The 12,226-nt window shown below is 30.8% G+C and overlaps 1 protein-coding gene across 1 annotated transcript; it reads right to left on the minus strand.

The window, feature by feature from the left end:
* Positions 1–5,954: 5,954 nt before the first annotated feature.
* LOC100212495 (uncharacterized) lies at positions 5,955–9,444 on the minus strand. Its single transcript, XM_065807661.1, has 3 exons — positions 8,995–9,444; positions 8,514–8,627; positions 5,955–8,285 (listed from the first exon to the last, which is right to left on the minus strand). The coding sequence occupies exons 1-3, from the start codon at positions 9,089–9,091 to the stop codon at positions 6,028–6,030; spliced, it is 2,469 nt and encodes an 822-aa protein (XP_065663733.1). The 5' UTR covers positions 9,092–9,444; the 3' UTR covers positions 5,955–6,027.
* Positions 9,445–12,226: the final 2,782 nt, after the last annotated feature.

Consider the following 12,226-nt stretch of genomic DNA (forward strand, 5'->3'; position numbering starts at 1 on the left):
TTATGAAATTTAGAAATCAAGTTTGATTCCTCTTATTATTACTTTAACTACTTTTGTGCAGAAAAGGGGAGCAAATCTTATTAACTTGTAAATTGTAAATTAATTCTAAGGTCACAAAATTTATACCAAAGCGAAAAATCTAACAAATTAAGGAAGGTGTGGACAAAGATTTACGTTGTAAAAGATTCAATAGTATCATGCTTGGCCTGGAACTTATGAAATTTAGAAATCAAGTTTAAATATTATTATCTTTTCAAATAATTTCTCTTTTACGTAACCACCGCTCAATCTCTACTCCTTTTTGTTCTTTATTGTTTTCCTTCTTCTCAAGACTGGACAACTTTAATGAAAATTAATTTTGTATTTGATTAAAATTGCTGAGCTCTTCTAATAAACACTCAGTTGATATTGTTGACTTTATTGCTTATTGTGGTTTGGCTTTACCACTGACCCTGTTGACTCTAAAGCTCAAAATATTTATCTTTCTCAATAGTTAAGTTTATGATTTTTATTTCAAGTAAACCTAATCGTTTGGCTTCACTTCTTGATTGCAATATTGTTACTAACAAGCTTATGTTAAGTTTTCCCTTAGTCCTCCTTAGGTGGTTCAAATCATGCTACGATCATACAAAAAATTAAATAAATGTTGACTAAAAATTAAATCTTATTTGCTCAGTATTAACACCTTAAAGGTGGCTTTGATTCTTTTTTTATTTTTATTGGTGATTTCCTTGGGCTTGTTTGTCTTTCTGACAAAGTGTGTTTATTATCTTCTGGATTCAGGCAGACGTGTAAGCATTTTTTCTGTCTCGTTAATTTTAAATTAAGTCTTTATCAACCGCTCTACACTCTCCCTGTCATATGGAAAAATTAGAATTAATATTATTAGATATCCAAATAGATATTATCCATAATAGATAAATTATTATTGTTAGATATTCAGCCTCCCCTGCTAAAGTTATTTCTCACACAAACTTTCTGCAAGTTGTGGACACACATTCTGCAGGCTATGGACACACTTTCTGGAGGTTGTAGAACTGTCTCAGTCTTACTTTCATAACTTCTTTTATTTCTCTTGAATCTATTTAACGCTTCACTGAGTTTTGGTTTTTTCCTGATGACAAATGGGGTACCCTTTCTGGGGTACCGCTCGATTTTATTTTTGTTCCTGTATTGTTTCTCATCTATACTAATAATTTTCCTAATCATGTTACCTTTAAAATTGCTTTTTTTGATGATCACACAGCTATGTCCTCTAGCCTTGACAAAACGTCATTACTTTTTGATTGCTTAGAACAGGTGTTCTATATTAAATACGATCTCTCTTTTGCGAAAGCTTGAGACTTTCAGTGTTCTATATTAAATACGATCTCTCTTTTGTGAAAGCTTGAGACTTTCAGTTGCTGGCGAATTTCAACGGAAAAAAACTTTAGTTGTTTACTGCTAATAATGATTGTTACTTTGTTGATATTCGTATATTGATAAATGGTAATACTTTTATTAAGACTTTTCATTTATTTTCTTTTTTAATTATTCTTCAAGGAAACTATAATAACCTTAACTTGCTTGGTTTTTTCTCTTTAATGTGCCTCCTATTTTCTTACTCCTGATTCTATTTTCTATAGAGAATAGAACTATCTTTACAATGCATAAATTTTGTTTTATTGCTGTTAATTTAAAATCCTTTTGCTTTAATTCCATTTTTCCAACACTGAACTAATATTACCATTAGCTCAGATATTTTTATTGTCTTTTTTATTTTTACCTCCACAATCTTAGAATAACTATAATGGAACTTATTAGAGATAATAAAAGCAATGAATGGAGCAATGAACTCTGAAGAACTTATTAGAGATACAATAATAAAAACAATGAATGGAGCAATGAACTCTGAAGAACTTATTAGAGATATAATAATAAAAGCAATGAATGGAGCAATGAACTCTGAAGAACTTATTAGAGATACAATAATAAAAGCAATGAATGGAGCAATGAACTCTGAAGTACTTATTAGAGATACAATAATAAAAGCAATGAATGGAGCAATGAACTAAGAAGAACTTATTAGAGATACAATAATAAAAGCAATGAATGGAGCAATGAACTCTGAAGAACCTTAAAACCATTAATCTCTTCATTTTTTATCTTGACGATTGTTGTGACATTTTTATACTTACCATGAGAACCGTCACAAGCCATCGCAACACCTAAATTCCATAAAGCACCTTTTTTCTTTTTTAAGGGGTACACAGATTCTATCTGTTGACCAGCCTTGCACACCTTCTTTATCTATTAGGCTAGCACAGAAGTACTTTAAATACATTGTTCCCAGTTTAGAATGTTGAATGATGGATCTTATTGACTCAGTGCATGGATTTTGCTTATGTCTCTGTTTTTATGACTAGGCAACTCATTCTATTATCTCCTAATGACGGAACAGCTCTAAAAATCAGTTTCATAGTTCTGAGACCGGCTGGTAGACAGGTTTTCCGAACTCTGTGGTAGCTCTCAGAAAAGCTGATTCCATCAACAGCTGAAAAATATTAAAGTATTACCATTGCCATGTTGCGAATGGATGGTATCCCTTCTCCACATTCACCCTTAGGTGCTTCTTATCACAGTTTGATCTCTCTAAAACTATTATCTCATTCTTCTTCATTATCTGAATCCCCCTATCATCGCACCTCTTACAACTACCTTAAAGCTAACTGGGACTCTTTCCGTAATTTTCTTCGTGGTGGCCCTTGGGTAGAAACCTTTTGTCTTCCTGTTGACAAATGTGCTTCTTAGATAACTTCGTGGATTCAGGCAGGCATGGAATCTTTTATTCCCTCTCGACAATTCCAGATCAAGCCTCACTCTTCTCCATGGTTTTCCTCACATTGTGCAGCTACAATTTTCAATCAAAATTGTTATTTCCATATCTATCAGCAAAACTAATGTCCAGAAAACAGACGTCTGTTTATTACTGCTGAAAACCATTGTAAAAAGATTTTTTCTAACGCCAAAGCCCGCTATTCTCAGATCATGAAATCTTGTATTTCATCACAAAATATAGGCTCTCGTGGCTTCTGGAGAATCTTTAATAATATCAATAATAAGGGCAAATCTATAATTCCACCTCTCTTGTATGGTTCAGACTTTGTCACCTCACGTAAAGACAAAGCTGAATTGTTGGCTAAGAACTTTTCATCAATATCATCTCTTGATTCCACTAGTTGCGTTCTACCTGATATAGTTGTCAAACAGGTTAATCCATTGCTTGGCATTCGTATCACTTCAACTTCTGTATCTAAGTGATTTTATTGTAAATGACCTATATAGTTGGACCTGCTTTTGCAGCCAACCTCCAACCATTATCACATCGTCGTAATGTTGCTTCTCTTTCTCTTTTCTACAAATACTATAATGGGCACTGCTCTAAAGAGCTAACATCTATTGTGCCATCTACTAAAGTTCATTCTCGTGTTACTCGTCATTCAATTAAGTCTCATCTTTTTTCTGTGACTGTTCCTAAGTGCTCCAAAATCTCTGATTCGTCTAGTTTTTTTCCTCGAACATCAGTTCTTTGGAATTCGCTTCCTTCATCTTGCTTTCCTAATTCATATAGTTTACAATTCTTTAAGTCGTCATCAATCGTTATCTTGCTCTACAATTTTCATCTTTTCTCTTCCAGTAACTTTCAACTCTAATTAGTGGTTGCTTGCAGCCTTTTTGGAAACAAAGATGTTTAGAAATAAAAAATGAAAAAAAAGGTCTTCCTTGAACTTAGAGTAATTATTGCACGTACTTGCCTAAAATCAAACTCCATGTTATTGATAAATACACTGCTTCTTGTTTTTTTTTTCAATAACTTTTTCTAAAATCTTTAATACCTGATCAAGCAGTTTTATTGCGCGATGTAAACCATATTCTATTGTGTTTCAGTCTCTTTTATAATTCTTTACCACCCAATTTTTTTTTATATCATTAGCCATAAAACTATGGTTTTAATAATCAGGTTTCTACTTTAATTTATACACTTAATATTAATTTATATAATCAATACACACTGTAGTTACATAAATTTACTCACAAGTTAAAGTTACTTATTAGTAACTTTAACAAAGGTACTGAGTAACAATAACACGCAGGTTGATCTTAGGCCAGTAAAAAGCATTCCGAACCTACAGTAGCTAGTTAATTTACTTTGTAAAAATAACTAGTTATAACTACAAGTTATAATTACAAAATAGTTGTATACAATTATTTTGAAAATGTCTTACTGAATTTATATAGTAAGTTCAAGCCAATATTTTTTTTAAATTTAGATGTAAGTATGTACAAATAAATATAGAAATCAAAGTTTGAGCTAATTTTTAAAGTAATTACAATGTTCACAATAGTAAATAAATAATTTAAATCTAATTTTTGCGTATATGAATTTGAAAGTTGACACCTGAAAAAAGAAGAAAATGCAGAAGAAACCTTATCCAAAAGAAATGAGCTTTGAAAACAAACGGGATCTATTTGAATGGACGGAACAGTTTAAAACAAATCAAAATACATTTTGTTTATGTTTATTTTTTTGTTATAACTCAATCAAAATATATTTTCAAAGGAAATCTATTTTGATAAATTTTTTTTATTGGTGGGATCAAGTACTTATAACTAAAACTTCTTAGTTTTTTTATGTTGTGCGTAATATATTGGTTATAATAATTTATAATTATTTCACAAGTAGTTTTAAAATTTCAATTACATTTTTATAATAACGTATAAACTGTATATATTTCTTTTTGACTTCCAATAGCTCATTAACTCTATAATATTGATTGAGTAAATACAGTGTTACATGGGCATCATACCGAATGCTGTTTCAATTACTCGGAATAAAAAGCATTACGAATCTACAGAAAAAAGAAATACGGAAAAGTATATTTTACAAAGAAAGTACTGTCTATTTGCTGACTATTTTTTTCCGTTAATTCGTATGGAAAAAGTGAAATAAGCAAACCGTAAATTTTACGGAGATAATTGTCTCTTTGCTGCCGGATTTTTTCCGCCAAATCTAGGGAAAATTTTTATAACAGTGTACCGCTATCTCTTTTTTACAAATACAATTATGGTTATTGCTTAAGAAAGTTATTTTCACCTATTTTATCAATCAATTTAATCTCGCATGACTTATCATTCAACTAAGTTGCATCATTTTACTATAAGTGCTCTTTCTTTCTCAAAAAATTTTTACTCATATAGTTTTTTTCTTTAAACATTGGTACTTTGGCATTCTCTCGCGTCTTTTTCCTGACCATACAATTTGCAGTGTAAATCTTCTATCGACTTTCTTGATCTTTAACTCTTATTCTGCTTTCCGTTAACTCCCAACTTAAGGTAGTTAACCCCGATATTTCTGCTAACTCCCAATTTAAACAGTAGTTGCTTGGAGCTTTGTTGAAAGGGAACTCGTAAAGAAAAACTAATAAAGTTAATTAAAAAATAACATTGTTTGTTTTCTGTTTTGTATAAAATGTATGAATCCGCTATAAAGCAGTAATTCTTTTATTGCTAAATTAAATTCACACCCTTTGACTTTATTTTAAAGTTTCTGGTAGTTAAACTTAAAATATTTCAAAGTTTTTTAAATGCAATAATTTCACTACTTTATTAACTATATTCCAATATTATTATTTGTATCCTAACTGATGGATCCAGGAATTTTTTGTGGGGGGAGATGTTGAAATATCTTTGTATTTTGTATCACATTTAAATCTCCTAAAAAATAAAAAAAGTTCCTCATTTTCTAAGATATTTTAGGACTTTTAGATTCTGCGCGGGTGGGGGAAGGGGAAATGGGTGACACATACCCCCCCATACCCCCTCCTGGATCCGTGACTGATTGAAATAATAATATTATTTTTGTCTTCAGTTACATAAAATGTTTCACTTTAATGCTGCAAATTGTATTGAAAAAATTTATTTGATGAAAAATAATTATTTTTGTTTATATTTAAACTTGTTATTTACAAAAATATCAAAGATGTTAAATCATTTCATAATTACAACCACAAAAATATATGTTAAGAGTATTATAAAAACGTTAATCACCCAAAACTGATTTATACTGCTTGAGCTACTTTTAAAAGTGTTAGACTCTTTTATTATATCTGTTTTAGGATCGATAAATTGAGTAACTAGATTTTCAAATTGATGGATCTCTTTTGAATTCTCAGTGTGATTATTTGCTATGCCCGCATTGTCCGCTTTTGTGAAAAATAATGAAGTTGATGAAAGAAAGGTATTTACAAATGAAGTTATATTTGCATTACTTGGAGTAAAAATATTTTCTATTTTTGAGTTTTCTAAAAATGAAACTGTCTCAACAACAGTGATTGGAGTTGTTTCTGCATTTTTTGGACTAAAAACGGTTGCTTTCTTTGAGTTTTCGATTTTTGATTTGATTTGGTATGGAACTAGTTTTTCTCGTATTAATGTTGTTTTCTTTGTTTCCGTATAACTAGGTCTAAAGGTATTTTTTGTGCTTTCCAGACGGAGACGTGGAGTTTCTTTTATCATCAAATTTTCCTTATTAGTTAAATTATGGAACGAAATTATTTTAGATTTTTTCTGGTATGGTACTGTCATTTTCTCCATGGCAGTTTTTTCGCTTACTATGAAAGAGATTTTGTTTTCTTTGATGTAACTTAAATTATAAATATTTTTTCTGTTTGAGTAACTCTGAAATGGAATTGGTGTCTTTATATTTTCAGTAAAAACAATATTTTTTTCTGTATAAAGTGGATAAAAGGAATTTTTAATCGTAAAGTTTGCCTGATAAAAATCTGGGTTTTTATCTATGACAGTGGTTGCATTTTCCTCTAAAGAGTTATTTTCTTTCGAAAAATTTTTTTTTTTTAAATTTACTAGAGAGTTAACTGGTGTTTTCGCTATGGTGGTGGTGACAGCTGCTTCTATGTAATTTGAATTAGAAAACATTTCTGTTAATAAATTTTCCTTAAATAAAATGGGAGTTTTTTTTAAGACAATTGTTGAACTATGTTGCTCATCATTTAAATTTTGTAGGATTTCTGTAATTAAATATTTCTTAGATTGAGCTGGTGTCAAACTCATATTAGCAGTGCTTGTATTCGATACTTTGTTATTTGGAAAGTATGCTATAGTCAAATTTTCTAGATAAAAAACGGGAGTTTTCTTTACAGCAAAAGGTATACTTGCTTGAAATTCGGAAGCAGTTGCTTGGATTTCAAAAGGAGTTGTTTGGAATTTATTTAAAGTTGCTTGATTTTCGGGAGAAATCACTCTATTTTTAGAAACAACTGCATGAATTTTTGACACAGTTGCTTGAATTTTGTATAAATTTTCTTTAGTTTTAAGCCAAGGTGTTTTGAGTTCGGACAAAACCTTTGAAATGTTGTGCGGACTTGCTTGAATATTGGAAGAAGCAGTATGAAATTTGAACGGAGTTGGTTGAATTTTACTTGTTACTTTATAAAAGCTTCCTTCAATTACGTCATGCATTACAGTATTCGATGACGTATTCTCTTTAGAACTTTCATCTTGATATAAACCTGATTCTGTTAATAAAAATTTAAATGGAGATTTTTCAGAATAAACAGATAATGAATTGGCATTTTGAAATAGTGGTGTGTTGGGATTCAAAATATTTATTGGAGTTGGAAATGTGTCCTGAGATTCATATGATGTATTTCCCATTTCAAAAGTTTTGTATTTTTGTAGATCGATAATTTTTAAAATCTCAAAAGTTTTATATGAATTGTTGGTTGATTGTCGACTCATACTAATTTTCGGAGTTGATTGTCGACTCAAGCTTATAATTGGGGTTGATTGTCGACTCATGCCTATATTTGGAGTTAATTGTTGACTCATGCTTATATTTGGAGTTGGATGCTGACTCATGTTTATATTTGGAGTTGATTGTAGACTTATGCTTGTTTTTGTTGTAACTATTGCTTTTTTTTGAGATGTACTTGAAATATTAGGGTTTGCGTTGCTAAACTTGATAATTTTTTTGTTGACGACTTTAATACTGCTAGAACGAATTGTTACAAAATTGTTTACTTTTGTGTGTTTATTATTTAATAATGAACTTAATACCAAGTTTTCTTGTGATGGTTGTTCAAATTTTTCTAATATATCATTATTTTCTCCTGATCCAATGTTACTAGTAAAGGATTCACATATTCCATCAGAGTCGTCACAATTTTCTAGTGATTCTCCATCTCCCGATATCTGAATACTTTCCACTAACTGATTATCATCTTGATCTGAAATTATAAGGGTCTTTATTGAACTAATGTAATGATATTTAGTGGTTATAATAAAAATAAGTGTTCATAGTATTTGAATTTAGTGTTAGAGAAAATAAAAACAGAAAGATTTAAAAAGGTTTTCTGAGCAAAGATTATCAAAATATTTCAAATTAGGATTTTAATATCCAAAAGGATGGATAAAATAAAATAGCGTAGTAGGTAAGAAAACGCGACACTATTTACCAAGAATGCAATTTCGTCCATCTTTTTGAAGTATAAAGCCTTTCCTACAAAAACATTCAATTACATCTTCATCGATTGTTTTGCATAGCTGATTGCAGAAACCGTACGAGCAATCTGAAATAAATTGATAACAAATATAATCGATAATAAATGATAATAAATCGATACATCTTGTAAAACTAATCTAAATATTATGAGAAAATTTAATTTTAAAAACAAAAGGTTATACATACATTTTTTTAATGTTTCAAAACTTACATTTTAATACGATATAAAAAAATGGGAATAAATAACAAGGATTTATATTTTCTGTAACTACGGTATTATAATATCTTACTTGAGCTTTAAGTTCGTTACTTTGCTCTTTTTTAATAAGTATATTATATAAAAGCAATTAAAATTTTTTTTAAATTTGAAAAAGTTATTACAATTACAAATTATGACAGCATTGTTTTTGATAACTTAAATTTGACTATTTTACCTCCTATAAATAATTTTCCATTGCTAGTTACGATGCACATGATAGTAATTAGTGAAATGTTCTTTAAGATGATTTCTCCATTCTTTTTTTTTGACATTTTTTTATGGCTAGTTATTCATTTGACTTATTTTTACTTTTAGCTTTTTAATGTACCTGTTGTAACTATAAATTTTTTTTGACTTTCAAAGTTCAATGTAAACAGTTTTTTAACCCAAAGTATCTATTTATTTAAATATATTTAAACTGATTCATCACGATGAACAAATTGCTATTTTTAAATAATGGATTAAATTTTAGCCGTGTGATATTCGTTTGTCAACATTTATTATTTTATTAACATTTTTTGTTATTTAAATTTAATTATTACAAAGCTATCAGATAAGTACATTCAAATACGCAAACAAATTAGTCATACTTCAAACTTATCCCCTATCAAGTTTCAAAGAAAATAAACAGATTTTCTCAGTATTTTGTTAAACTTTTTTTGTTTTTACTTAAAATATTCAAGCAGTTGTAAAAAGTTTTACTCCATAAAAATCCTTAATCCTTATTTTGTCGATTTTTTTTATCTCTTTAAGCATCTACATAAGATAGCATAATATGGGATAAACCATGTGTTGTATGTTTTCATTTGTAGATGCGATTTGTGTTTTGATTACTATGTAATTACTGCTATGTTACCCCGTCACAGTAACAAATTTTTGCTTAATAATTTTTTGACTTGTGTTAGATTAAACGTTTGTACCAGTCACTTGTTGACTATTGTTTAATTATTTTATAAAATATTTGGGCCAGATGTCGAATTAAAAAATCATTTTATCCACATAAAATGAATGAAAAAATCATTATATCCGCATAGTAGTAAATAAATAGTACATAAATAACAACACAATACGACGGCCATAAATTAGACTAATATCTATTTTTTTGTTGCTGAAAAACTTTAGTTCAAAAATAAGTAAAACCGTGCTATAATACTACTTTTTATGCGTTTTTATTATGTTTATTTTAAATACTAAGCATTTAGGGGTCGTCCATAAAGGACGTCACCATTTATTAGGCATTTTTTGACCCCCTCCCCCCTACTTTGTCACCGGTTGTCCATTTTTTCTATACCCTTTTAAAATGCACTTGGCGGCAATGCGAACAGGCCTGACTTGCAAAAGAGTAATAGCCATTCGGGTAATAACATTGGAATGAGTAACATTGACATGCTTTTTGAGCATGACTTGGGAGGCAAAGTACTAGTTAAAATGCTTTCAGATTTTCTGAGACAAGTTTTATTGCACAGAGGGACACAATACAATATAATACAGAATACGGAATACAGAAGGAAAACGAATCTTTCTGGCGACGTCTGAAATAGATATAGCTTTGAAGCCATCTTCTGACTGGCTAATTGGAATAGGTGGAGGCAGAAATTGACCAGGAATAACATGGAAGTAAGAGCTCCTTTTCAAAGCGCAACATCCGGGATCTTCACATTTCACAATTTGCGTGAAATATTGACTGGTGCGCACATGAGAGGCAAACCAGTCCTGATCCTTTGATAAGAAATGATGGACATCGAGCTCCGTTTTTTTGTCTGGATCGAAATACTCGGCCACCGTTGGAAACTGGTCAATCATCAGACCTGAAAAGACAGAGGCACAGCTCTTTCCAGAAAATTCAAAGTTCTGTTTTTCCAAAAGAAGATCCACTGTCCTGCCTTAAATATAAGTCGCAATGCAGATAATTAACTCCTTAATCCTATATATATATTATATTTTGATAAACAGTTGATAATAAAAATGAATTTGTATCCCTTTAGAGTCTAGATGAGATCCATAATGATTATGAGGTAGAATCAATCCCGCCAACTCTTTACTCAGTGGAGCCATTCTTCTCTCGGCTCGATTGAAAGCACTCCGTCCTGGTGCATTCGTCATGATAAATAAGGCATCCAAATTATTTGTAAGGAAATGATGAATTGCTGTAAACAAAATAAATATTTAAATCATAATAAACATAATATAGATTGATAGATTGCAATAAAAAATTTGAAAAAGAAGGCTATACAAGTTTCGATGACTTTAGCGTAATGTGGATTTTCATGTGGTCCACCATCAACACTGAAGACAACTACTAGCTTGACCAACTTGGTCAAAGGATCTTTTGTGATAGAATTGAACTCTGGCAGAGTCAAAAGTTGATCAAAGTCCAATCCGTGAGCATACTCTGTCGATGATGAACGCTTTCTAGATCGAATATCAGCATAAGTGGAACCGGAATAGAAATCTGAGTCAGATTTTCCAAGCCCATCTGGTTTGATTGGAATACTTGCGTAGACGGACGGGATGAGTTTGTGCTTTGCAGCGATAACCCATTCATGATCAGGAAGAGAAACTCGATATTCCGTATGCATCAATATAGGAGCTTGTTTGTTGGCAGCGGTGATTCCAATTGGATCCAAGCTTTATCGTCTTGCCCAATAAAGCACACAATCTTTGGGGCCCAAAAAAGAGCAAACTTCTTCCACATTCCTTATACTTGCTTGTAAAGGGTAATTATATTTAATGATTGTTTTAAAGCTAACAATTGATTTGCGTTCGTTTGTAAATAATTGCATATTTTTATAGACGTATTTGTATATTATATAAAGACATAATTGTAAATATCAAGAGAATTAGTTTGTATATAAATTATGTTGAATTGTACTAAAATACATGAGGCGTTTTACGCTCAACTTAAAAAAGTTCTTTTGATATGATACAACAAGCTATTTCGGCTAAAGTGTCGACTAAAGTTGATTTAAAGTGCAAACTAATTGGTACAACCGATCTGGCGAGTATTGTTCCCCTCCGTCTCACGAATGGTACATTTGCAGTGTATCAACAGTTAGCAGAAACTGATAAAGAAGATTTTGACCTGATAAAAGAGGCGTTGCTAAAAACACTTGCCGTTAATGCATTTAAAGTTAAAGAATGGAGAGGCGGTTGATGTTCATTTGGCGGAACTGCAAAAATTATCTATGCTGATTGGTGGGCTACTAACAGAGCAATTGTATGTGCCTTTGTTTCTGGGCTCCCTGAGGAAGTTCGACGGATGCTAAGATCGAATTCTCGTATGGATGATCTTACTACTATATAAATACTTGCGCGAGCAAGAGCACTTATGATGAAGAACGGAACGATGGAACGAATGAAAATTTTGCTGCTGCTGCTGCAACAAAATGACGTGCTGTGCCAAGGTT

This window comes from Hydra vulgaris, chromosome 10 (genome assembly GCF_038396675.1).
Source record: "Hydra vulgaris chromosome 10, alternate assembly HydraT2T_AEP".
In the NCBI taxonomy this organism is placed as follows: domain Eukaryota; kingdom Metazoa; phylum Cnidaria; class Hydrozoa; order Anthoathecata; family Hydridae; genus Hydra; species Hydra vulgaris.